At 48.0% G+C, this 27,001-nt stretch overlaps 1 protein-coding gene across 2 annotated transcripts; it reads left to right on the top strand.

The window, feature by feature from the left end:
- The first annotated feature begins 291 nt into the window (after positions 1–291).
- On the top strand, positions 292–21,872 carry LOC144940717 (protein FAM114A2-like). 2 transcript variants are annotated; one of them, XM_078867072.1, is made up of 15 exons: positions 292–528; positions 3,212–3,342; positions 3,678–4,082; positions 4,605–4,689; positions 5,136–5,267; positions 5,423–5,556; positions 5,664–5,798; positions 13,153–13,320; positions 14,578–14,704; positions 14,892–14,977; positions 15,090–15,200; positions 16,079–16,218; positions 17,697–17,769; positions 18,135–18,188; positions 19,367–21,872. In XM_078867072.1, exons 2-15 carry the CDS (start codon positions 3,232–3,234, stop codon positions 19,475–19,477), a joined length of 1,872 nt encoding a protein of 623 aa, XP_078723198.1. In that variant the 5' UTR covers positions 292–528; positions 3,212–3,231; the 3' UTR covers positions 19,478–21,872. The 2 variants fall into 2 exon arrangements, with proteins under 2 accessions (XP_078723198.1, XP_078723199.1); XM_078867073.1 differs by lacking the exon at positions 17,697–17,769.
- The last annotated feature ends 5,129 nt before the right edge of the window (positions 21,873–27,001 follow it).

Genomic DNA, 27,001 nt, shown 5'->3' with positions numbered 1-27,001 from the left:
GGAAGTTTGACGCCTACGTCACGGCAAGCCCCCCCCTCCACCTAACCCCTTCGCTCAACGTCACCGCGTATTCGTGACGTCACCGCGCTTCACGGATAGTGGGGGGGGCAACGGTAAGGAGGCGGGAAAGTCCCGGCGCCGTGACGTCACCGCGTCACGGCACAGGCGTGTGACGCGGTGACGTCGCGGCACACGACGACTGGGACGCGATGACGTCACCGCGGCACACGACACGACGACGTGCGACGCGGTGACGTCACCGCGGCACACCACACGACGACGTGCGACGCGGTGACGTCACCGCGTAAACGCAGACGCCGCCGAATCGTGAACTCCGTCGACGTGGCCACGCGGAGGCGGCGGCGGCGCCGATGAGAAGAAGCAGCAGAGGGGACGACCGCGAGTGTGCGGCAACGTTGGCGGTGGAGGTTTCTAGGAGGCCGGGCTTCTATTCCCCTTGTTTGTCTGCAGGCTGACGTGAGGGGAGAGAGAGAGACACACCAAGACTTCGGGTGGTTGGTGGCGACGGTGAGGTGGGGGGGGGTGGACGATAGAATAAACAAGCAAAGTCATTAATGGCAATGTACAGTGCTGTGTCTTTTTCTGCAATATTTGGCTGTCTTTACTTGGATTTTCTGTTTGCACTCAGTCACATAGTCACTTTAAGATGTTTTTTTGTTCATGTTTTTGTTCGTTGCGGTTGCACCCGATTCAAGAGCCGAATGGCTCACAGGGCTTTACCTAATAAATTAACTTGAACTTGTCTTCAAAGACGTTTGGTTGGCGTGGAAGAGTAGGCCGAATACACTTTAAGCAGTGGTCGTGACCAAGCGATTGTGCAGAGCCACGCAATTTTTTCTACGTTTTTTTTTTCTGAAAGCTTTATTTGTGGATTCGGTGACTTGCCTTGGGCCGTGTGTTTGTGTGTGTGGCTTCCCTGGGGCTGCCAGGATCGAGCCTGAAACGTCGGTCAAGGATAGTGAAGAAGGTTTGGGGCGATGGGGTAAAATGACTTTAAAAGCCACAACAGCGCCCTTGTGACGTCATCGCGCCTGTGACGTCATCGCGCGGAGGCCGTGGTGCGTTCGTTGCGACGTCAAACTCGGGCCGGCGGTCAATTTTAATTGTTGATAATAAAGGTTTTTGGGTTCGATCGCGTTATTATTTATAAATGTGTCGTAACCCTCCACCACCCGACACGGCCAATCAGTCAAAAAAAGTGTCACGTTGACAAAGGACAAGTAGTTCACTACTTTAGCCCACCGTTGTTTTGAGTGAATTCACAACATTTATAAATAACGCGCTCTAACCCTAAAAAAAACCCCTTTATTATGAATAATATTGGTCGCGAAAGCCTACGTGTAAAATTTTTATTATCTCATTAGTTATATTCTTGGTTATTTCGGTAAAGTCACGTAGAAGGCAAATAATAAAATTATAAAAATATAAAACAATACAATTCTCACGACGTTTCGACTGCAACACAAGCAATCATCATCAGGTGTGAAATCCACAACAATAAATCAAAATTTATCCCATTAGTTGTAAAAAAAAATTAAAATCTTAACGAAAAAGAACCAAATTCATTTATTATTATTTTATTATTATTTTCTTACCTACGTGACTTTACCGAAAAAACCTAAGAGTATGAATCCTTGCAGTCACGGAAGCTTCAAATCTAGAATTAGGCTCCCTCCTTCTCTGAGCATCACGCGAGGCAAATTACGTGCAAGCCTCCTCGTCGTCGTTGTTATAAATCTACTGCTGGATTGACCGGCCACGCCGCACGGGTCGGTTAAGGTTAACTTGACCACGGATTTGTGACGGCGGAAACAATAAGAGGCCAGAGCATATTAAATACTGTACAATACGACGAATTATATTCTGACATGACTTAAAATGATTGAAAGCAAGAGGACGTTTTTTTATTATTACATTATTCTATATTAACTTTCTTTTCACCACGTGTTTTATTGGAACACCATTATTCATGTATTAACCGGTGAACTTGTTAAATGCGAATATACCCGTTGATTGGGACCCTTTTGACTTTATGGTGAGGTTTGGTTAGGTAACGTTACTTGCAATGCCGACATTGGATTGTGCTCAGCTTGGCCACGTCCCAGAGCAGTTCCCTCTTGGCCGCTCGAGGCTGATGCTCTGGACATGTGGCTCAGCGCAAGCATTTCAGGGCTTTACGAGTGCGCATGTGTGGACTGTTGAGTGTCAACAACTTGGTTCTTTCTGTAAAGTCACGTAGAAGGGAAATAATAAAATAATAAAAATAAAACATAATAAAATAATTGTCACGACGTTTCGGCCACAACGCAAGCAGTCGTCCTCAGGTGAAGAACAGGTCTGTCGGAAAGACAGCGTCTGAATTTCTAATTTTCAGACGCTGTCTTTCCGACAGAATTTCTGAATTTCAGACGCCGTCTTTCCGACAGACCTGTTCTTCACCTGAGGACGGCTGCTTGCGTTGTGGCTGAAACGTCGTGAGAATTATTTTATGATGTTTTATTTTTATTATTTTATTATTTCCCTTCTACGTGACTTTACCGAAAGAACCAAGAAGATGAATCCCTGCAGTCACGAAAGCTTTAAATCGAAATGTCAACAACTTGTACAGTACACTATATGCAATCTCTTCATGGGTTCAGCCACGGAGGCGAGATGTTGTTTCCGTCGCCTGGTTTGCAGGAGGAATATATAGGTTCGATCCCGACACTGACGATGCCTGTATTATATTTGGAGTTTTGCGTGTTGTCGTAGTCGCGTCACGCGTGGATTTTTCTCTATGTCCTCTGGTTTTTCCCCTCCACGTTTAGATACATGCGTTTAGTTTAGATTATTTGGCGACTATAAATTCCCTTGTGATATAAGCCATTTCGATGAGTGACCACGTGTGGGCAGGTCACCTCTGAAAAAGAGCTAACAGCTCAAAGGGCTTTACCTGGAAAAATTAAAAAAAGAAGTTAAGTTATTGTATACAGTAGTTTTCAAGTGCAAAATAATGTCAAGTGTACGCAACCAGAGATCTTAAGCTATCACTCAATGAAAGTCAGTGGAGGTGGATTCCCCCATGTCCGTTGACATTATCACCGGATGCTGTTTAACATAATACACTGGACATGCCCACTTGATATTGTATAATCAGTGTATCTTTTGGTTTGACAAAGTGTTTTTATGAATTTACACTTGTTTTTTTTAGAAACAAACGAAACTTGAAGGATGGAGGGAGATGAGAGTAAGGTGGACGCTGCTGAGGAGGAGGTTGCCGAAACTGTGGACGTGGAAATGAGTGCCGTTGTGAGCGGCACAGAGGCAGGAGCAGAACCAGTGGTACTCCTACACCATTCTCGACACTTCCATAGAGAAGGAGGTCCTGCATATAAACTGTGACTGGGTGGAAGGCTTGTCTCTGTGATCACATTTAATTTCTTTGATCAGACCCTCAATGTTCAATTCCAAGATATTAGGTTTGAATAGAATGTGTATTCTGATGTCATGGTCAAAGCCCTACATGTTAAGATTTTCACAACATTTATAAATATAACATATCTGAGGTCCTTCTGTTGTTACCCATGTCTTCCTTTGATAACCTATCATCATGCCTTCGTGACTCTAAAAAATGACTTAATTGATGATAATCATGATAATCAATTGTGTTCTTTCAGGCAGAAGATTACAGCTCCACAGGTAGCGGAGAGGACGAGCCTGTGTCAGCCAACCCTGATGGTGTCAAGGAGGTTGCCAAGGAGCTTGCCAAGGAGGATGTCAAGGAGGTTGCCAAGGAGGATGTCAAAGAGGTTGCCAAGGAGGTTGCCAAGGAGGTTGCCAAGGAGATTGCCAAGGAGGATGTCAAGGAGGATGTCAAGGAGGATGTCAAGGAGGATGCAAAAGAAGACGCAAAGGAAAAGGCCAAGGATGATTCCAAGAAGGATGCCCTGAGCACAGCCGATACCAGCGAGGGTCCAGGAGAGACCCAGACAGCTCAGCCCGCCACTCGGAAACGACCAGAACCCAAGCCGGGTTCCCCTTCCCCCGTGGAACCAGACACCCAACCGCAGCCACCACAAGAGGTGCCTGGCATTGTCGGATATCCGTCATAATTTCCATTATGGGCTAATCAGTTTCGCATGTTTGGAACATGCACCGGCAGTGTATTTTTGAACGCCCGCTGACGGCAGTGCAGCCATGATCGAGAACCAGTGATGTGAGAAGATCTTAATGTCTGAGTGCCCGTGTGTTTTTTAATCATTTGCACAGGTTATCTCTAAAAGATGACATTGAATATTCTCAGCCTTCTTGTGAGCTCTCGCATGTATTTTACTATCAGTACAGTTGAGACATCGATCGTGTCCTGATAATTGTTTTGTGTGGGAAAACTAAATTCGACTGACCAGCTCACATCGTATTAACCTTATTAATGTGTGTCACACATCTCAAAATTTCTATCATCGTAGCATTGCACTTTTGCACGTTCTTTGCAGGCATTAGCTGGATGTATGTTGAACTTCTTACGTACTGTGCGAAATAAGTTCAACGTACACACGACCCACAGAATGAATGAATTTTGCTGATGGCTGTGATTTGTTGGTTAGGCTTCTCAAGGAGGGGGCTGGGGGTCGTGGGGCAGCTGGGGAAAATCCCTTCTTACCTCTGCAACTGCAACAGTCTCCTCCGTTGGTGAGTCTCGCGTTATTTCCACAACATGCACATTTACACCATTTGCATCCAATGTGATTTTTGTTCAACAAATATCGTTGAACGTTTCTAGCGGTTTCCTTTAAGTTAAATCATTTTGAAATTTTAGTCCAATAATAGTTGGAACTAAATAAAAAATAACTGTAAAAATACACTTCGTTTAAACCAGAAAAGAGCATCCACTTGAAAATAAGATAATTGCCAATTTGAACAAGTTTCAGATGAGTGTAATTATTATTTTTAACTTCAAGGTAAGTAATCCAAGCAAGAAGGGAGCGGTATCATTAGCTTTGTGATGCACTTTAGATAAATGGTCAACTGTGTAAATCATAGGGGAAACAAATTTACATACAAGCAAATGAAGGGTATGAGTCTGACACTTCGTGTTTTATGTGACTTTACTCCTGCGCTTGTTGCCGTACCTGTAGGCCATGGAATAACACACGTCATGGAGAAAGCCGAAGCTTCTCTGGGCATCCCAACACCGGCTGATCTTTCGGCAGATCAGAAGCAGGCCGAGGATGCTGCAGTGGAGACCACCACCCCACCAAATGAGACAGGTACCTCGACGGGGAATGTGCCGACTTGCACCATGAGTTCAGTACCATATGTGTCATACGTCACCGTGTGTTGGCCTGTGCATTGACCTACATATTTAATTGTTTTACTCCTGCCAAACCCATAAGAAGTTTGAACTCCTTGGGTTTTCTTACAGCGACGGAGGCAAGCGGCAGCCCTGTGGTGGAAGGGCAAGGAAAACCAGTTTCACCGACGGGTGGGGCGTTCGGCATGCTGTCTAAATACGGTGGCATGACTGCATCCGCGATTACAAATGCTGTGCAGAATACGGTAGCTCATCTCATTTGAAATCCACATCGGTGCATTTTTACACGCCTTGCATTTAACCCATTGACCGTGTTCAAAATCACGACTCCTTTTTCCACGTGTTGATGTAGAGCAAGACCGTCATCACTGGTGGCCTCGATGCACTTGAGTTGATTGGCAAGAAGACGATGGACATCTTGGCGGAGGGGGACCCTGGTTTTCGGCGTACAAAGGGTCTTCTGCACAAGACGACCACCCTCTCTCAGGTCAGAGACTCACAGGTGGATGTTGTGGAGGTACTGGCCAGTTGTGGTTAAGCAGTGCCTCATAAATGAAAACTGTAAACATTTTTTGTAAACTATAAACTATTTAGTTTAATTAGGTAAGGCTCACTGAGCTATATAAAACAGAACATAAAAGGTAAAAAAAAATTCAGAAGTGACCTGGCCACAAATGATAGTTCAACGAAGTGGCTTATCATTTGGAAATGTATAGCAGCCAAACACTCTTTAACGCATGTTTCTCAATGTGTCGGGAACAACCGGAGGACGTGGAGAAAAATCCACACGACCAAGGGGAGAACATGCAAACTCCAAATATACAGGTTTCAGGGTCGGGATGGAACCCACGACCTCTTTATTGACCAGGCGAGGTAGTTAACATCTCGCCACCGTAGCGCTCCAAATCATCATCATGTCCTTGTGGCATTACATGGAAAAGAAAGGACATAATGGTGTTAAAGTGAGGTACATGTGTAGGGGTCTTACGGAGGGAATATGTGTCGAGCTGATATGTATGGGATCCAACGGGAAACTAGCACAGTGGGCGGGGCTACGTCAGTGCACGGGCAGGTGCCCTCTACGACGTCCGCGCTTCGGACGTTACGATCCCCCGGGGCCCCACCCCTCAGGTATAAAAGGGAAATGTATCGGGGGGCTAGGGAGAGTTTGGTTAGCTAAGAAGAGAAGACGGAAGACGTCCCAGATAGAGCCCTGGTCTCCCCCTGCTACGCCGTCCTTGTCAGGACCGCGCAGGCTCGAGTCAGTGGCGTGGTGCCAGAGCCAGAGCCAGGGTTGGTCTGGACTCTGAGTACCGGGCCCGACTGACCAGTGTCGGGCCAAGATAGCCTCCCCTAGTCCACGAGAGGAGGACTCTGAGGCAGGCTAGGTTTAGCCTAGAGGTGTGTCCTCAGATAGACGGGTGAGGGGGCCGATACCCCCTCAGTGTGTATGTCACAACGTGTGGTGTTAAATAAACAAGTGTGCCTCCAACTCCGGTGTGAACGAGTCATAAGAGTACTACATCTGGCGTCAGAAGTAAACAACGAACATGGACACGCGCCGAACAGCTCGGGCCGGGGTACATGAGGCGGAGGACACCGCGGGAAGTGCGGTACCAGAGACGGCTGAGGGGGCCAACGAGCAGCCGGGACCGAATGAGTCTTTACCGGGCCATCGGGAGGAAGGGGAGTCGCTGTCCGACGGGCTGCGGCTGGCGCACGCGAGGTTGGCGGAGCTGCTATACGCTGCTGCCGCCACACTCGAGACCATCACTCGGCTGGGGGCTGCTGGACCACCGCGAGGCGAGGACAGCCGACGGCCGTTGCACCTTCCCGCCATTTCTAACGTCGGCACTTTTGAAAGTCCCGCCATCGCCGCAGCAGCTGCCGAGGGCGTGGCCAACCTCAACTTGGGGTCCGACATCGACTCCGCTGGAGCTGCCGCGTCACCGCCTTCGGACGGAGCGTCACTATCTGCGCGACAGGCGATTACAGCTGCCGTTCGTGCTGACGCTCGGCCGAGTCGCGGGGACATCAAAGTGCGGTCCTCCACGGCGGTCGCGGCACTACACCAAAGACTACCCCCGCTGAAGGAGTTCGTGGCTGAGGAAGGCGACTGGGGGGGATTTCAGCGGCGCTTCCTCGCGCATCAAGAGATGGCGGGGTGGTCAGACGACGAAGCCCTCTGCGCACTACCGGCGCTCCTGGACGGCGACGCCCTCGCCGCTCTTACGTCCGCATCGAGGGACAAGCGCTCTACTCTTCAGATGGCGCTGCAATTGCTGGTTGGGGTTTACGGACCATCGGCCGAGTGTAGGCAGCGATTCTACGACCGCCAGCGGGGTGCGAAGGAGTCGCCCCTCGCCTACCGTACCAGCCTTCTGGCGCTCGCAAAGACGGCCTTCCCTCGTATGGATGACCAAGGCGTCGACGCCATGGTCACCGAGAAGATCCTTCTGCTGGCGGACGACCTGGACGTCGCCATCGTCGCGCAGGAGGACGTGGAGATGGGTTCCCTCCAAGCGGCGCGCCTCCTCCACGCCAACCTCCTGTCGCAGCGAAGGAAGGCCAGCAGGGCAGCTGCCGGCCGTACGGTGGCTGCCGTCACCTCACCGACGGAGGAGGTCTACGCCGCCGACTTCCGACAGCAGCAACGGATGGGAGCGCGGGCGGACCGGGATGGCCCGACCCGCCCCGACCGCCCGTCTTCACCACCTGCGCTCCCGCGCTGCTATAACTGCGGCGTCCGGGGCCACGTCGCCTTGGGGTGCCGTTCTCCTCGACAGCGGGGGACGACGCCTCGCCGGGACGCCGGCCCTCCTCCTCCTCCCAAGCTCCACCGACATGACCCGGCGAGTCGCGGCACCCCACATGTTTGGCCAAAGCACACACCCGTTACACATGTACACACCGCAACGAACGGGGGGCCAACATTGCACGCCATGGGGCCAACACGAACCACTATGGGGACCAAATTCGAACCAGCCCAGTGGTCCGTGTTGGCCCATCGCGTTCTAGCTGCGCCGTCGGGCTCGTCGGCCGTAGTAGGGTATATTGACGGGATCGAAGTGCGTATCCTCGTCGATACAGGTGCGTCGGCAACCATCATTTCGGAACTAATATACAACATTCTCCCTGTCCAAAGTCGTCCCTTGCTACCGGTTAATGTGCCATTCTACGCTGCTAACGGGGGCTCACTGGGTATCATGGGGCAGATTCGCGCGCAAATTTCGATCGGTGATATTAAATTGTCCGGCCCTATTTTTGTGTCCTCCTCGCTGGCGGTTCCGTGCCTGCTGGGGACGGATTTCTTGGGCAAAATGCCGATTCGGATCATGATTAATCAGGGTTGCATTGAACTCCCGTCGGGACGGCGGATGGCGTTTTTGCCTTCCCCTACTACGGATCGTTCGGCGCTCGCGACGGTACCCGCGTTTGTAGTTCAGACGGTTCGCGTGCCGCCAGGGGCACAAATGTTGGTACCCCTGAAGCTTCGTAGGCCCTTCGCTAAGGGTCTTGGGGACCAGGGTGTCCTGCTCGGCCCATCTAGGGCTGGGGTTAGCGGGCCGCATTTGATTCCCGCTCAGACCATTGTGAGGGGGGACGGGGACCCCTTCATCGCGGTCCTCAATGTGGGGTCGCAGGCCGTGGTAATTCCCCAGGGGACCGTGCTTGCTCACGCAACGCCGGTGCCCTGTGAGGAGTCTGTCGCAAATCACGTGCATGCTGCCACTCTGCCGACTCCACATTCGGACACCGATGAAGGGTGGCTTGAGGCGCTTTGTGCGGGATCGACGGACCTGTCGGATGTAGAGCGTCAAAAACTTAGGACACTGTTGCGCGAATTCGCCGATGTGTTTAGTCAAAACAAATTCGATCTGGGCTGCACCCAATTGCTGCGTCACCATATTGATACTGGTGACAGCGCGCCCATACGCCAAAATCCCTTCCGGCTGAGTCCCGCCGAGAAGGAACATGTCAAATCGGCTGTTGATGACATGTTAGCCGCCGATATCATTTCTCCCTCTACCAGCCCGTGGGGAGCACCGATCGTTCTGGTAAAGAAACAGGATGGATCGTTGCGGTTTTGCGTCGATTTTCGCCGCCTCAACAAAATTTCCGTTGCTGACGCATACCCGCTTCCCCGTATTGATGAATCACTCGACGCCTTGGCGGGGGCGCGATTCTTCTCCACATTGGATTTGCTTTCGGGATTCTGGCAGCTTCCTCTGGATGATGAATCTAAGCCTAAAACCGCTTTCCGTACGCCACATGGTCTCTTCCAATTTAACCGGTTGCCGATGGGATTACACTCGGCGCCGGCGACTTTCCAGCGATTGATGGAATTGGTTTTGGCTGGATTGCAGTGGGATTCGTGTTTAATCTATTTGGACGACGTTATCGTCTTTAGCAGAACATTCGACGAGCATCTCCAGAGGTTGCGGGCCGTTTTCCTCAAAATGCGGGCTGCTAATTTGAAATTTAAACCCCAAAAGTGTCATTTGTTGCGCGAATCGGTACGTTATTTGGGGCACATCGTAGGGCGCTCGGGTATTGCTACCGATCCCGCCAAAACGCAGTGCGTCAGCTCCTGGCCGACTCCCACCTCGGTGGGAGAGGTCAGGAGCTTTGTGGGTTTCGCGTCATACTACCGACGTTTTGTCGCGGACTTTGCCACCATTGCTAAACCCCTGCACGCTTTGACGTCAAAGGGGGTCCGTTTACATTGGGGACAGGAGGAGGAGGCTGCGTTTCGCTCACTTCGGGACGCTCTGGTTAATGCCCCTCCCCTGGTTTATCCTGATTTCTCAAAACCCTTTGTGCTCGATACTGACGCGAGCAACACAGGTATTGGGGGCGTGCTGTCCCAGGTGGTCGAGGGCGTCGAACGGGTGGTCGCGTACGGTAGCCGAGTGTTGTCTCCGGCGGAGCAACGATATTGTGTCACGCGTCGGGAACTGCTGGCAATTGTCTACTTCATCCAGCAGTACCGGCCGTATCTGTACGGACAGTGTTTCACCGTCCGTACAGACCATGCAGCGCTACAGTACGCCCTGCGAGTCCAACAACCATCGGGACAATTGTCTCGATGGCTGGAGGTTCTCCAGGATTTTGATTTTCAGACCACGTACCGTAAGGGCGTTCGCCACACCAACGCGGACGCCCTGTCACGCATGCCGACCACCCCCGAATGCGCATGCCTCCTGGGGTCGGGTCGGTGCAGGCATCCTGCTGAATTGCCTGTCCCGGTCTTGGCGGCTGCTGATGACGCAGCATCAATGACTAATTCTATCGCACAACAGGGTTCTGATTCCCTGTTGGGGTTGCCTGCTACGGAATGGGGCCGGTTGCAAATGGAAGATACTTCCCTCCTTGCGTTGCGCCGCCGCGTCGGGGACCGGGGGCGGGGGAGGGGTGATGCCGACGCATGGGAAATGCTCGGTGGGTTGTTAATGCATTGGGACGGGAAATCCCATCGCCACCGGCTAGTGGTCCCTTCGGGGTTACGGGGTAGGGTGGTGTGGGCCGCTCACGAGCGCCTCCTCCACCTGGGTACCCAAAAGACCCTGGCCTTGCTCCAACTTGATTTCTTTTGGCCGGGCATGACAAGGGATGTCGGGGATCTGCTAGCATCGTGCCCTAGATGTGCGCAGCGCAAACCACCAGCGAAGGAGTCGAACCCGCCCCTGCAATCTATCAGGGTTTCCCGGGTGAACGAACTCGTCGCGCTGGACATTCTAGGACCGTTCCCCGCCACCCCTAGGGGAAATAGGTATTTGCTAACCGGGGTTGAATATTTCACGCGCTGGCCTATGGCCTGGCCCCTGGCCAACCAGTCGGCGGCAGCCATCGTGGAGGCCTTTGTCCAGGGATACGTCCTTGACAAAGGTGCTCCCGAGAGGCTGCTGACTGACCAGGGTAAAAATTTTTCAAGCAAATTGCTCAAACAGGTCTGTGACATCCTTGGCACTAAAAAGATTCGCACCTCTCCATATCACCCACAAACCGACGGGATGGTCGAGCGGTTGCATCGTACCATCACGTCGATGCTGTCGCAGCACGTTTCTGACTCACAGACGGATTGGGATTTGAAAATTCAGGGGGTCCTGTCAGCATACCGGTTGGCCCCCCATACTGCGACGGGATTTTCCCCCTTTTTCCTTATGTACGGCCGCGAACCGGAGCCACCTGTTCAGGCCCAACTGCAGATCCCGGCGCCGCACGGAAAGACTCAATTGGCCGAACACGTTAAATTCAACCTGGAAAAATTAACGGAGGCTCGGGATGCTGCCATGCAAAATTCTGCCAGGCGGCAGAGGGCTAATGAGCGCCTCAGAATGGGTCGCGCGCATGTAATACAGTGGAAGCCGGGGGACAGGGCGTGGTTGCACTGTCCCCAGGTACCGCTCGCGTCCTCCTCTAAACTGCTGCGACCGTGGCGGGGTCCCGTCGAGGTGGTTGAGGTCCTGAGACCTCAGTGCGTGCGCATTCAATGGGGGAGGCGCCGGTGGTTTGTACACCCTGCCAGGCTAAAACCCTTCGTTGCGGTGCGAGATCCCACTACACACGCGCGTGGCCAAGCATGTGGGGGGGCGTCCGACTCAGAGGGGTCTTCTCCGTTGCTCCCGCCTAACGTGCTGCCGGCTGTCCCACCCCCAGGCGCACCGGGAGTGACGGGCTCACGCCCGACGACCCCCGCAGGGGATGCTGAGGGTCTTGCGACGTCGGCAACAGACTCGCTCTGTGACGAACACCTGCCGGCCAACGACCTGCCGGCCGACGACCTGCCGGCCGCGCCTGTCCCGTGTGACGGGCCGGCGGCGAGAACGCGCGCAAAAATGCGCAGACTCTTGTGAAAAAAAAAAGAGAGAAGAAAATTTTTTTTTTTTTTTTTGGGGTCTTTTGTGCTTTCTCTTCCGGTGTACATTCGCATGTTGTGCTCACGGTGTGGGGCGTCCGTGCTGTGTTCCCGGCACGTGCCGCGCTGCGTTGTACGATTATTGTGTTGTGTGTGTTGTGTGTGTTGTGTGTGTTGTGTGTGTTGTGTGTGTTGTGCGTCGTCTGTGGGGGGGGCTGGAGGGGGACTCCAGGTAAAGATACACGTGTATATACGCTCGTCCTACGGTTTTCGTATTTATTCGCGGGGGGGGGTTCGTCGGATTATTTTTTTTCTTTCTTCCTGGTGTTATGCTCGTTGCGTTATTGTTCAAAAAAAAAAAAAAATGAGGCACACGCTGGGGTATCGAGGGCTGAATAAACTTTTATTGTCGATGTTGCAGCCGGGACGGCTGCGAGCTGTACAGGGGGGGGTGATGTAGGGGTCTTACGGAGGGAATATGTGTCGATCCCCCGGGGCCCCACCCCTCAGGTATAAAAGGGAAATGTATCGGGGGGCTAGGGAGAGTTTGGTTAGCTAAGAAGAGAAGACGGAAGACGTCCCAGATAGAGCCCTGGTCTCCCCCTGCTACGCCGTCCTTGTCAGGACCGCGCAGGCTCGAGTCAGTGGCGTGGTGCCAGAGCCAGAGCCAGGGTTGGTCTGGACTCTGAGTACCGGGCCCGACTGACCAGTGTCGGGCCAAGATAGCCTCCCCTAGTCCACGAGAGGAGGACTCTGAGGCAGGCTAGGTTTAGCCTAGAGGTGTGTCCTCAGATAGACGGGTGAGGGGGCCGATACCCCCTCAGTGTGTATGTCACAACGTGTGGTGTTAAATAAACAAGTGTGCCTCCAACTCCGGTGTGAACGAGTCATAAGAGTACTACACATGCAAGGATCTAACTGGGTGTTTGCGTGTTTTCAAAGTGTGTTTAATTGCATTGTCATGCCATTCGGTTGACCATAGGTCCTGCGGGAGGCCAAGGAAAAGGAGGAGCAACGTCTGTCTCAGGAAGGTGCGGCCGGGGTGATTGGTGATGGGAAGAAGGCCCACTATGGCCTCCTCTTCGATGAGTTCCAGGGCTTGTCTCATCTGGAGGCCCTGGAAATACTGTCCAATGAGAGTGAGAACAAGGTACATGTGATGCAGGCACAGCCACTGTGCGTGTTGTGAGTGTCTGGACGCTAACATTTTTAAAATATGCCTAAGAGACACCTACAACAGTTTGTACAAACACGTGGTATTTTTGAGTGTGTGGTTTTCTTCGTTCAACGAGGTGACATGCATATTATGCTGCTGACAGAACCTTTAAATACAGGTATCCCATGATTTATGAGCGTTAAGTTTACGAAATGTTGCGTTCACACAATTGACAAATTGTGGACACTTTTCGATTCACGAAATCGAATTTCCGAAAGTTCACACGGCACACGCCATGAGGTCAAACAAGAAGCACCCGGGAGGCTGCATCATCCATCCACGACAGCGTCACGGCACCCCTTCAGTGTGACAGTAATGCATTTCTATTGGCGAGTTTCATGAAAATTGTAATTTTTTTGTAAATGTATTATTATTCAATCACTTTAATATTTATGTTCATTGTTATTGTTATATTGTGAAAAGTGATATAGCTGAATATTTATGTTAGGAGTAGAGTTGGAATGACTGTCTGAAACACATCCCCAATATTTTGTATAAATTAATGGGAAAAACCATTCCGATGTACGAAATTTTGTTCTACGCTTGTTTTTTGGAAGAACGCATTCCTTTCATAAATCGACGGGGGATACCTGTACACAGTAGCATTTACACAGACTGAGTTGTTGTATGGATTTAGTATAATTATTTGTACAGTAGAACTTATTTGCGAGTCTGTTACCTGCAACTCCTATTATCTGCGGCACCTCTGGATGTGGGACTTCCCCCCCCCCCCCGCCAACTTCCAAACTGCGGCTGCATCCCTAATGCGAAGCCAGCACTAATTTCTATCATAATTACACTTGTGACCTCATTAAGTGTCGAAAGTATGTTTCGTGATAGTGTACCGAGGACAAATCTGCATTCTAGGGGTGACAGAGCTTTCGGTAGTCGGACGCTTTATTTGTGGAATGTCTTGCCCCAGGCCGTTAGGGACACTCCGTCAGCCGAGGTTTTTAAGGCCCGTCTGAAAACACATTTACTTTCTCTTGCATATCCATCTGCGTAGAGTTGTTTTACTCTAAGTTTTAATGTTAAGGGTTTTTACTGGGATTGCGTTGTAAAGCACTGTGAAGCCGTGTGTGAATTGCGCTATGTGCTTTACTTACTTTGGTATCGATTGCATCTTTAAAAAACAAATCTCACGGAAATGTCTGCAAGAACTTAAAATGCCCGCTGGTGTGCTCTATGTAGGTGCAGGCCGTGATAGCGGCATTGTCGGGAGAAGACCTGGATCGCACTCGGCATGAGTTGGAGCAGATTAAATCTGCGCTCGCCCTGGAGGAGTTGGATGAAGAGGCGGAGGCCACTGACGAAAAAGGTGCTGTGGTTAGCACCCACAACCGTTTAAAATGTTTTCGTATGACATGGGACTGACTTTCAGTCTAAATGTTACTGGTTATAGCCATCATAGTCGACACAAATCTGGAGCTGGGATGTTCCGATTGTTGAAATGATGGGAGTATTGGTACGATTATTTGACTAACGCGCACTCCATTTGTTTTCAGGAGAAGAGGGCCATGATTTTGTGAACGTCATAACTGAGCTCCTCTTCAGCCTTCACGTTGGGGTCACACCGGACAAACTCAACAAGGTAGACGCCTGCAGGCTGCAGGGAGTGCAGAACGCGTTCAAAGTGATGCCGACGTTGGTTTGTAAAATAAGATGCACACACCTGAGTGGTAAAATTCTCGCGTGTGACTCAGGCGAGAGAAAAAGCGGACACCTGGCTGAGGGAAGTGGGTGAGGAGACTCTGAAGGAGGAAGAGGAGGACAAGAATGTGGAGGAGAGCCCGAAACAGAAGAAAACCGTGCAGGCAATAATAAAAAACCGACACAAGACAATTCATATTAACACACACACAGTAATAGAAGTGCCACTTTAGTCAACTTGATAAAAGTAGAGAAATCGGCATTGTTGGTGCAGTGCCACGCTAACGTCTAGCCAAACGACGCCTGGCAAATGTCTTGTGCACACGCATCGCTTGCCGTGATCATTTATTACTGATGAAGGTTATTTGTCAACAAAGTGTGTTTTGTTTTTATCCAACGATGTCCGAGTGGACAAATCATCAAGCATGATGATGACTAACACCCAAGCGTAACTGACTTTGACGAGATGACTGATGAAATTAGCGAGTCTGTATGAAAACATAGACTAAGATAATTTTGTTTATGTAATTCGAGACTGCAGTGCACAGAGGAAGACTGAAAATGGTAATTTGCTATATTTGTCGGAAATAATTTTTACTCTGTTCACTGCTTGTCTGACCTGATAAAACAGGGGTGAGGGGGAGGAAGCACGTACCCCTAACGCCCACATTTAATAACGAAGGGTGAACTAACATTTTGACTGCTTTAGATATTTCGATTTAAAGCTTTCGTGACTGCAGGGATTCATCTTCTTGGTTCTTTCGGTAAAGTCACGTAGAAGGGAAATAATAAAATACAATTTTTTAAAAATTATATTTTATTTTATTATTTCCCTTCTACGTCTACGTGACTTTACCGAAAGAACCAAGAAGATGCTTTAGATATATAAGTGAATGGCTAAATCAAAGCTACAGACGCCTAAAAAACTGGACTCAAAATTCCACAACTTATCATCAACTAGACTTATCCCTATGACCAAGACGAAGCATGCCGGCTCAATTAACGCTAATTGCACCAATGGCCCCGGCCCTGGGTGTTGCAGGACATCCATGGCTTGTGCATCGAGAGCCTGGCGGAGGTGACCGCTCGCTCCATAGAGCAGTTCCACAAGGCCGGCGAGCTCATCCTGCACGGCACGGAGCAGGAGCACACAGCCCTGCAGAGGGCGCACAGCCTCACCAGGCGAGTCCGCCAGACGCCACCGCCCCCACCCCCTTGCGTGCCAGAGGTCGCAAACGGGTTTTGATTCCTTACCCGTACCCGGCCGCACCAGGGTCGCAAACGGGTACCCGTACCCGTACCTCTGGGATGAAGCCATGTTGCAGGCGCGGGTGGGTTGATTCTAGGAACTTGAATTGTGAGAAGAGACAAGACGTTGGGAAATGAGTGACAAACAGTTACTCACCAGTGACTCACGGTCTACCCGTACCCGGCCGCACCAGGGTCACAAACGGGTACCCGTACCCGGCCAGGTACAGGTAGCCGGGTATCGGGTAGGGTACGGGTATCGGGTACCCGGTTGCGACCTCTGTTGCGTGCCTCGCGTGGCTCGACAGTGTCACCGCCCTTGTGTCACACGTTCACTGCTTGTTTCAGTGCTTCGTGGTTTGAGCATTAGCGGGTTCCCTGTTTAACAATGGGGCGCGGAAGTATTAGACGCACGTACAAGCCGACTGCTTTCACGTTGGACATCAAGGATGTTTGTGTGTGTAGCAGGCCGCGTGTGCTGGTCCAAATTGGTCAAATAGCTTGCAGATTACGCAAATTGGTCAAAACCACACTGCTGTTCCTGTGCCGGTGTTTCAGTACCGGGACAGAAACGGCAGCACGGCCTGAGTCTCCAAAACGCTGCGTGAGCTGTGTGGCTTCTTCGTAGGATCAGCACCTACTGCTCCGTTCTCCCACTCGCCGCCTTTCCCCCACCACACTCCCTGAATGCGGGGTGGGAGTTGAGAAGCAGTCTTACTGAGCATACTTCACCGTGCTGATGAGTGTGTGTTGGTGAAAGCGGGGAGCATAGACATGGTACAGGACAATGGATGTTGGTTACACTGCCTTTTTCTGCCCATGAGTTGGCCTCACAGTACCTGTTATGCATGATGGTCGCCCATCCATTCACTATCCGGGCGTATGCTGGGTGATTTCATCATTGGCCTTTAAATTTCGATTTAAAGCTTTCGTGACTGCAGGGATTCATCTTCTTGGTTCTTTCGGTAAAGTCACGTAGAAGGGAAATAATAAAATAATAAAAATAAAACATAGTAAAATAATATAATAATATTTTATTATTTCCCTTCTACTTGACTTTACCGAAAGAACCAAGAACATTGGCCTTTACTTATAATGGTGGCAGTTGCCACCGACTCATAATTTCCCTTCAAGTCCTGAAGAAACACCGATTAAAATATAAATCAATTTACCAATTATAGTGACAAATTAACAAGCTGATTTCACACCCCCCGTAGACCAGTATTGAACTATGGATTTCGGCGATGTTATCTCAGATTTTTTACGAGGATTTTTAGACCTTTGGAGTCATGTAGCCCACTTAGTAACGTGTGCAATGTTGTGTACTTTCTTTGCTTCTTTCAGAACCAGTGGTGCATCTATGTCTTGATGTGCTCACAGGAAAACATAACCGCCGTTTTATTTGATTGTAGGTTAACAGTGGTCTTGTGCAAGGAGTTGTCGACGCTTTCAACAAAGTTTACAAACTGCTTGAGCACCGTTGGGGTAAGAAAACATCCTTTAAATTTCGATTTAAAGCTTTCGTGACTGCAGGGATTCATCTTCTTGGTTCTTTCGGGTAAAGTCACGTAGAAGGGAAATAATAAAGTAATAAAAAATTTACATAATAAAATACAATTCTCACGATTGTATTTTATTATGTTTTATTTTCATTATTTTATTTTTTCCCTTCTACGTGACTTTACCGAAAGAACCAAGAAGAAACATCCCTTACTTTATGAATCGCACCAATCTAATAATGGATTTTATTATTTCAGCCATTTTATGACACTCCTCTCTGCCGTTTGAGTCGGTGTCCTTTATCACGATCACTCGCATTCGATGAGTAATGACTTCAACTGTCATCACAGGCTCACGAGAAGTCAGAGGTGCTGAATCCACTCATCACCAGCATTTTCTTGGAGGTAAGCTTTACCCCGTGAGCATGCACACAGTGTGCGATGCACCAAATGTCCAATTCACCTGTGGCTCCAGCATATAATAGGCATTTATTGTATTCGAATACATTGTTTAAAGTAATGAAGAAATGCCTATGGGAGCAAAGGCCACACGATGTTCAATTCAGCTCAATTCCGTGCTGTCTGGTCCCTTTCCTCCATTGCAGATGTGTCTTAGTCTGCCAAGAATCCTCACATCACCCCAATGTCTCTTTGATTTCCTCTTGACCTGTAGTGACATAACAAACGCTTCCTCATTTAATCGTTTTGGGTACAGTAAAAGTCCTCTATTTACGTTGGGTATGCTTCCCGGGAAAACACAAGACTTTGTACGAAACGATGTAAATATAAACTGAACTTTCGATTTTAGAAAGTAATGCCTCAAAAGTGGCCTGACCACATATGAAAGCTCAACGAAGTGGCTTATCACGTGGAAATTTACATCAGCCAAAAACTCGAAACGCATGTTGATTCTAAATGCGGAGAGAAAAACCGGAGGACCCAGAGAAAAATCCACGGGGAGAACACGCAAACTCCAAATATACAGCAGGCGTCACGGTCGGGATCGAACTCACGACCTCCTGATTGCCAGGCGAGGTAGTTAACATCTCGCTACCGTGGCAGCCCTTATACCTATTTGCCGTTGACTTAAGATTATATACATTTTAGATACGTTCCTGGGGGTCATTTTTCATACAGAGTACTCACCAGAGATTGCTGCGGAGATTGCATGTAGAGAGAGTAGCGAAGCGTACAGTATGGCGATTTGTAAACACAGGCTTGAGCCCTCGCTCGAGGTCGCTGTTGGCGTAGCGCGCCGTCGTCGTTATGCACACGCGGCCCGTACGACTGCATTCTTTCAATTTTACGAAACAATGTAAGTGAAATTTCGATTTAAAGCTTTCGTGACTGCAGGGATTCATCTTCTTGGTTCTTTCGGTAAAGTCACGTAGAAGGGAAATAATAAAATAATCAAAAGAAAACATAATAAAATAATTCTCACGACGTTTCGGCCACAACGCAAGCAGCCGTGAAAATATAAGTGAATCAACGTAAATAGGAGCAATTTCTCTGAGTTGCCTGTGATGTTTTTTTCTTTCTCTGCCCACATCCTTTGTTATCCCCAACCTTCACCTACAACGCAGGCCTCAAACAGCACGACGTACATCCAGGATGCCTTCGCACTGTTGCTGCCCATACTACAGGTTTCTCACATTCGGCAAGATACGGACAGTGCCTCCTCCTCCTTCGCCTAAGGCTGATGATATGCTGAGTTGTAGCGCACATCACTCCTGCGGTGTGCCGTCATGCCCCAAGTAAACTATAAAGGGATCAGCGGGAGTTGTGCTCTCTCGTGGACTGAACAATAATGTGTTTGCACTCACCAGACTTTCCAGTTCCCCTGGGTTTTTGTCTCACGTCTTGATGCATCGCAAAAAGATTGGCTTATCAACGAGGACGGGTGGCATGGATTGCTAACACTTTTGTCTGAGTGTTGAGCCAGCACCTCTGGGATTGGTTCGAATCTCGGGGGGGGGGGGGGGGGGGGGGGGGCCTCGATGAAAGATTAAACCACGTTCTCAAGCGCAGCCGGATTTAAGTTCCTGACTGGCATTCTCAAGTGAACTTGCCGGAACAAACATCTCTCGTACCTTGCGCTTGGCAAAACGAATGCTATTAAATTAAGAACAAACATCCGCGAAGAAAACCATTACCTTGTTTACATTTAAAAACACTACCATTACCACACCCATTGAAAGTAATGGCACAAAAGTTTGTTCAAAATCCAGTGGTTTGCATTTGCAGGCTTTTGATGTCCCTGTGTATCTTGACTGACTGAGGCCAAATTGATCGGCCAGTGTCAACTTGCCATGAGAGAGGATATTTGAAGTGTCTGTTATTTACGAGAGGCGATTGAATGTCTGTGGCCTGACATGGAGAGCAATAAGTGAAGCTTAGGAAATGTATCTTGACACACATTCTTGAAAAGGGCAATTAACTTAGGCCATTTGTTTCAGGGTTTTAACCCCTACCAGGATGGAATGTTCCTCTTGCTTCTTAAACCATTATTTCACAGCACGTAATTTCACTGCCACTGAAACATTTATTTTTCAGCAAATCACAATTTTTTTTTTCTTTCTCTTTTTCTTGGTTCGGTAAAGTCACGTAGAAGGAAAATAATAAAATAAAATAAATAAAACATAAAATAATTCTCACGACATTTCGGCCACAACACAAGCAGCCGTCTTCAGGTGGAGAACAGGTCTGTCGAGAAGACAGACCTGTTCGAGAAGACAGACCTGTTCTCCACCTGAAGACGGCTGCTTGCGTTGTGGCCGAAACGTCGTGAGAATTATTTTATTATGTTTTATTTTTATTATTTTATTATGTTTTATTTTTATTATTTTATTATTTTCCTTCTACGTGACTTTACCGAAAGAACCAAGAAGATGAATCCCTGCAATCACGAAAGCTTTAAATCGAAATTTACACCACAACTTTGTAAACGGAAGTCACTTGTAGCCAGTTTTGTGGGGATTTCTTCAATATGTTATGGATATCTTAAAATGTCTCCCCATATTCCTCTGGGGTCTAAATATTTCCCGACAATTCGGTTAACATAAAAAGCAAGGTTTCAAGTATCTATTCAAATGACCGGTATAATCCATTGCTATGAAATGCGATACTGCTTTAACATTGCAAACTTATACAGCGAAACGTTTCCCCGTTTTGTCGTCGCACCAATACTTTGTGAGGCTCCAGATTCTTCGATCGGTGTGAGTGTCGTGCCTGTGCGTGGCCATTCTGGTTTTAAGCCCACGTGCAGTTGCAAACAAACATCGAGGTGCTGGTTTTGAGAATGTGACCCCTGTGGCTACCAAATGAGCAAACCACTCCAGCAAGGTGAATGTTTTAATAATGAAAAAAATTATAATTTTCATAAAGGACATCTGACCACCCAATTCTATAAGCTGCTGCAATAATATTTTGTTTTTTTTTTACGTTTGTGTGACCGCTTCTGTTTTCTTTCCGAGGTAGTTGCCATTGGAAGTGTCAGATAATGACTTGTCAAATGTATCAACTTGTTCACCTGCGCTGTACGCAAGAATGGAAGCGCTTTCGGCGCATAGGAAATATGTCGGTGGATCCCAAGTGGGTAGAGAAATTGAAAATGAGGCCAGTGTGGATGAAATGTTTGTCCAACCTAATTCCTCTCAATCCTGCGCAGCGTAGCAATGTTGCTGCTTCTGTTACCTTGCACAATAAATAATGGGTTAAGGAAAATAAACAAAAATGGAAATGTTCCGCCTGACGCATGCTTTTGCAGAAACATCCACAGAACATTGCTTATTGCCACTAACAGGCTAATCAGGCCCTGTTTGTCACTAAGCAACAGAGACATCTTTTAATACAATCATTGCTTAGGAATTACTGTACTGTATTGTATTTAGTAAATATTCAGTTGTATCGCAATGATTTTTTTGGATTGTGTTGTTCCCGTTCGTTGACAGTGTAAGTTTTCCAAGTTTCCTTTCAAATTTTTGTCTTTTATTTTCAAGCATCGCTACTAATTCCATATTGCTGCAAATTTCATGCTTAACACATGATAATTGGTTTTTTACCCTTCTAGCTGGCAACAAAACTGACACCTTTTTACAAGGAGTCATGTTTGCATAGACCGCAATACCTGCAGTCATAATACAAACAAAATAACATAACTCTGATAATGTGCACTGTTATCAGAGTTATCAGAGTTATGTTATTTTGTTTGTATTATGACTGCAGGTATTGCGGTCTATGCAAACATGACTCCTTGTAAAAAGGTGTCAGTTTTGTTGCCAGCTAGAAGGGTAAAAAACCAATTATCATATTTTTACTGGCAAATGAGGTTCCCATAATGCTTAACACATTCAACTCTTTTAACGTGAAGTCATTTGATGTACCTTACCGGCGCTGATGAATCAAACATTTTGATACGATACATTGTTCTTGTGAAATAAGTTCAAGAGGTTTCAAATGTATAACACAAGTAGGTGGCTGGGATGTTCATTGTAGACTGTGTACGTTGTTTGCACCCGGCATGTCAGTTTCTGTGTTAAAATCATGGGTTCCCTTTTTGACGTGCGTAGACTTTGTCTTATTCACCAATGATTACGCAACCGAAGACGATCCTATGCAATGAATGCAGCCTTACCCAAACATTAAAGGGAACAACATGTCTGCAAGACAAAGCAAAGCTGCAAATCCTCGCACCCTATAACAAGGCATTTAATTAAAAGTAGATTTAAAGAAGACGGATCGTTATGGGTGTCTAGTTTAAGGATTTGTACTCCGCCGTGGCCGATGCTTTGCCAATGCTGATCTGACGGTTGTCCAAAAACGGACAAGAATATGTATTACCTTGTGCGGAGTAATGCTTTAGCAGCCTAATAGCAGCAGCCACATGTCGGGTAGGAAAGTGCAATCACGAGTTTTTGCTCATATCTATGCTCAACATTCCGATTATTTAAAACGACTGAAGGGCTGCCTGTCAATAGCATGCAATGTATTTTATTGACCTGTGTTTGAAACCTATAAATAAATAAAAACTTCAATTCTCCTTATGTAGCTTTTTGGGCATCGAGGTCTATGTTTTATATAGTGACAGATTTTTTTTCGGAATTCCACTGATGTCCTCTTCACCACCCCCCCCCCCCCATGTGTGCAGATACTACTGGGTTGTACCTCAAACGTTCATTATTAGATGCAAAGAGAAATGTACAAAATTCAAATGTCTGTGTTGGTATTTTACTCGCCTGTTTAGCACCATCCTTGACCACACCAAACCGAGCAGTCAAACTGAGACGTCTGAACATCATTGGTGGGGGGGGGGGGAGACGGATGTAGACATAAATGCCGACAAAATAAATCTCGACTCTATTGTATGTAGGGTGTGTAGGCATAGAGGCCTACAAAATACATTTCTTTTTTTGGGGGGGATCAACTTTTTACCCCCACAGTTGGGGAGGGGTCCACTTTCTAAAACATTTTAATTCAGCCCTCATGAAACGCTCTAATAATTTAGTTGACGGACACCGGGCTTTTATAATAAAGATGGTTTGGTCACCCCTGGACTATACCATTCTAGGAAAGCTAATGTTTCGGAATATTTATAACAGCTCTGAAGGTAGCTAATGATAATACTGTACAGGGTGGGCCAAATGTCTTATGCCCCCCAATTAATTGACCCCCTATTTTTACCCTTTGCATATTCATTTCTTCAAATTAACCTCGAAAAAATATATAAAGTTTTAGAGAATTAAATGAAGGTCGCAAGACATCTGGACCACCCTGTGTGTAAAATGCCAAACAAGGCGCGCATCTGTTGATGTCGGTGACTTCAATAGCCTCACAGGCTGCAGTCTAAACGATTTGTAGGGGGCAAAGGATTAACCGACTGGGCATTATCGAAAGATACAATTCTTTCATCTTCTTGGTTTGTTCGGTAAAGTCACGTAGAATTGAAATAATAAAATAATAAAATAAAACATAATAAAATAATTCTCACGACGTTTTGGCCACAACGCAAGCAGCCGTCCTCAGGTGAAGACCAGGTCTGAATGAAACAGCACCATGCTTGGAGCGTATATTTAAGCTGGGTTGGAAGGGGGGGAAGGGCGCCTTGACAAAATAATTTGCATTATTATTATTTCCATTCTACGTGACTTTACCGAAAGAACCAAGAAGATTAATCCCTGCAGTCACGAAAGCTTTAAGTCGAAAGAGTAACCGTTTGTCACTCATTTCGGGTAGGGTACTGGTAAGGAATCAAAACCCGTTTGCGACTTCTGCCGCAAAGTCTACAACCACGAGTTGGCAACTGGAATATAAGGAGTGCGATATAACAACAAAATCTATTTTTTTTAAACCTTCCCCTCTAAATATATAAAAGGCCGCCAATGCACGTGATTACGAGACGACGGTCCTTAATGAATAACGTCATCAAGCAGCCCTCGAAAGAGCCGCAGGTTGATGACCCCCTGGTCTACACCCTAAACGACCACTTGCTAAAAGCCGCACAACACTCAAAATGAACTGGGCACATCTAATCCCCTGATAAGATTTCAACATGGGAGTGATAATAAAGGTATTTAATGAATGGCTGATAACCTATTTTCACCTGGTCAATGAGAGTCTGCTGTTTTGAGCATCGTTACTTTGTGCGATGGTCAAACGAGGACACCTTAACGCAAGTTAAGAATAGAAGAAACGGTGTTAGCAGTGACACATAACGATCAAGGGGGGTCAATACTGTCCAAGCAGACAAGTGCCGACAGGAGTCTGGCACGTCTGTCCCTGCGGATCTTGTAACCATCGACCAGAGCTGTTCATCCCATCATATTGAAAGGTCGTCCGCACGAGTGATCGATCCCTGGCAAGGGGACGTTTTTTTGTTGTTCCAGCAACACTCATAGGAAGCTCTTCCCGGAGCCCCGAGCTCTCGGCAAACACAGCCCTTTATCTAACCTTGCACTCCACACCATCAGTAAACCTCACGGCCTCCTTATTACTCTTTGTTTTTTTCGGTAAAGTCACGTAGGTAAAAAAAAATCTAATCAAATAAATGAAAACAACTAGATTAAATCACGACGTTTCGGGCGCAACACAAGCGTCCTTCTTCAGGTGGGGACAACGTAGCGAAAGCACAACCGCTTAAGTGTGTCTAAGAGATGGTTGTGACGAGGAATTATATCGTCGCGGGGGATGAAGGGAGGGGCCATGGTGAGTGTGTGGGCGGGCTGTGGGCTGGGAGGCAACGATGTGAGGAACGGGGTGGGCGCAACGTACCGGAGTTCAAACTGAAGCTTTGTGATGCAGGGGGCGGAAGTAGATAAGGAAGCTAAGATTAAGCAGCCTTTTGTTATGCTGCCGAGGAAGTATGTATCATTAGGGTTTATTCCAATACCCTATGTGAATTGTCGCGCCTTCGTTAACTCCGTCGGTTTTCATCATTTCTCTTGGACGTTTGAGTCCCTGCATCACTCCGTGATCCCACCAATGCCATTTCGCGAGTGTGGTCCCGTGTGTCCTCCCCCCCCCGTCCACGTAACCTCGACACGACCTTCACAATATCTCGTCGGGGCTGTGCTTGCCCGAGAGCCGGCCCATTCACTCTTCGCTCGGTGCTCTTTGAGTTGATGAAATGCGAAGGGGGATGCCACTTATTTTAGTATTCGTGTAGGGCTTGGGGGATTCTGTTCGGGGTTAGGAACTGTATTCCCCTAAGACTGCTTTTTCTTTGGGATTCGTGTAAGGTTGGGGGTCTATCGCTGGGGTTGGGATTAATCTGTAAGGCCAACCGTTGTCGTTTTCGTGTCGGGTTAGATGCATTCGTGTCTATGACTCCTTACCGTGCGCCGCATCTGCATGGCAAAGGGGCCGTCCATAAATGACGTCACGCGATTTTGGACGATTTTTGACCCCCCCCCGTTCGTCACACGACGTCACAAAAAGTCAGACCCCCCCCTCAAATATGACGTCACAAAGCTCTGCCCCCCCCCCCCCAAAAGATAAAACATGCTTCAAATCGCTTTAAACTATTGTCATTGTAGTGCGTATTTAATATGGCGCTGCACTCTGATGTTGTAGGAGAAAAGATGTATTAAATAGTCTATTTAATTAAGTAGAACGTGTTGTCTATATTTATTTAAAGTTGCGCCCCCTCGTCACACATCGTCACAAATGTCTGACCCCCCCCCCTTGTGCGTGACGTCATTTATGGACGACCCCAAAGTCGCCTCGAGATCAAGACTCAGCATTGCTCCGAGCACATTTTTCGGCACGTGGGGGGAGTGGTGCAACTGGGTCGGCATCGGGGATCAGAGTCATGGGTGGAAAAAACACAATTTTTCCAGCGGCAACTTAGAGTGGGGTGCGGTCAGTGAAATGCAGCATTGCAAGATTCCAGTGGAACTCAATTTGCTCTCTCCTCGCCCTCCTTCAAAACAAAGACAAAGCTCCCCCGTGTAGCCTGTAACAGACTGTTGGGGCAAGTGCTGTTAGCGAGCAGCACTTATGAAGTTCGGCACAGCCTTTGTCTCCCCAGTGGCGATGTTTACACACCGCACCAGGTACTCATTTAAGGCTGAGTCGACCTAGGGGATGCCCGAAGCCGGGTTCGCTGGTGTTGTTGGCCGTGAGCGGTAATCGAACTCGGGTCACTGTGTTCGTAGCACAGCACGCTAACCGCTACACCACCGCTCCCCTCCAACATACACACACGAAGAGCCAGGAACAACATTGGACGGTGGACAATAGCAGGGCCGTGCATACAGAACAGGTAGTCATGTCAATCGTTTTTTTTTCATAAGGTGAGAGAAATGAACACCGGAGATGCATTTTTCGAGATTTGTTTTCATTGCAAAATTAACGAATAACATCCAAATTTCGATTTAAAGCTTTCGTGACTGCAGGGATTTATCTTATTGGTTCTTTCGGTAAAGTCACGTAGAAGGGAAATAATAAAATAATAAACATTTAACATAATAAAATACAATTCTCACGACGTTTCGGCCACAACGCGGCTGCTTGCGTTGTGACCGAAACGTCGTGAGAATTGTATTATATTATTATGTTTTATTATTTTATTATTTTATTATTCCCCTTCTACGTGACTTTACCGAAAGAACCAAGAAGATGAATCCCTGCAGTCACGAAAGCTTTAAATCGACCTTTAGCGATGTCTGCTTCACCAGGGCCCCTTTGTTACCATGTCAATTGCACCAACGACCCCCACCCCG

This window comes from Lampetra fluviatilis, chromosome 23 (genome assembly GCF_964198595.1).
Source record: "Lampetra fluviatilis chromosome 23, kcLamFluv1.1, whole genome shotgun sequence".
NCBI classification, from domain to species: Eukaryota; Metazoa; Chordata; class Hyperoartia; order Petromyzontiformes; family Petromyzontidae; genus Lampetra; species Lampetra fluviatilis.
This window is presented reverse-complemented; position numbering and strand designations above follow the sequence as displayed.

What these genes read in the sequence shown, in the direction of transcription:
- LOC144940717 (XM_078867072.1), top strand. Translation starts at nt 3,232, where the DNA reads ATGGAGGGAGATGAGAGTAAGGTGGACGCTGCTGAGGAGGAGGTTGCC. An exon ending in AGACGACCACCCTCTCTCAG is followed by an intron (nt 5,799 to 13,152) that starts GTCAGAGACTCA and finishes GGTTGACCATAG; the next exon opens with GTCCTGCGGGAGGCCAAGGA. An exon ending in GGAGGCCACTGACGAAAAAG is followed by an intron (nt 14,705 to 14,891) that starts GTGCTGTGGTTA and finishes ATTTGTTTTCAG; the next exon opens with GAGAAGAGGGCCATGATTTT.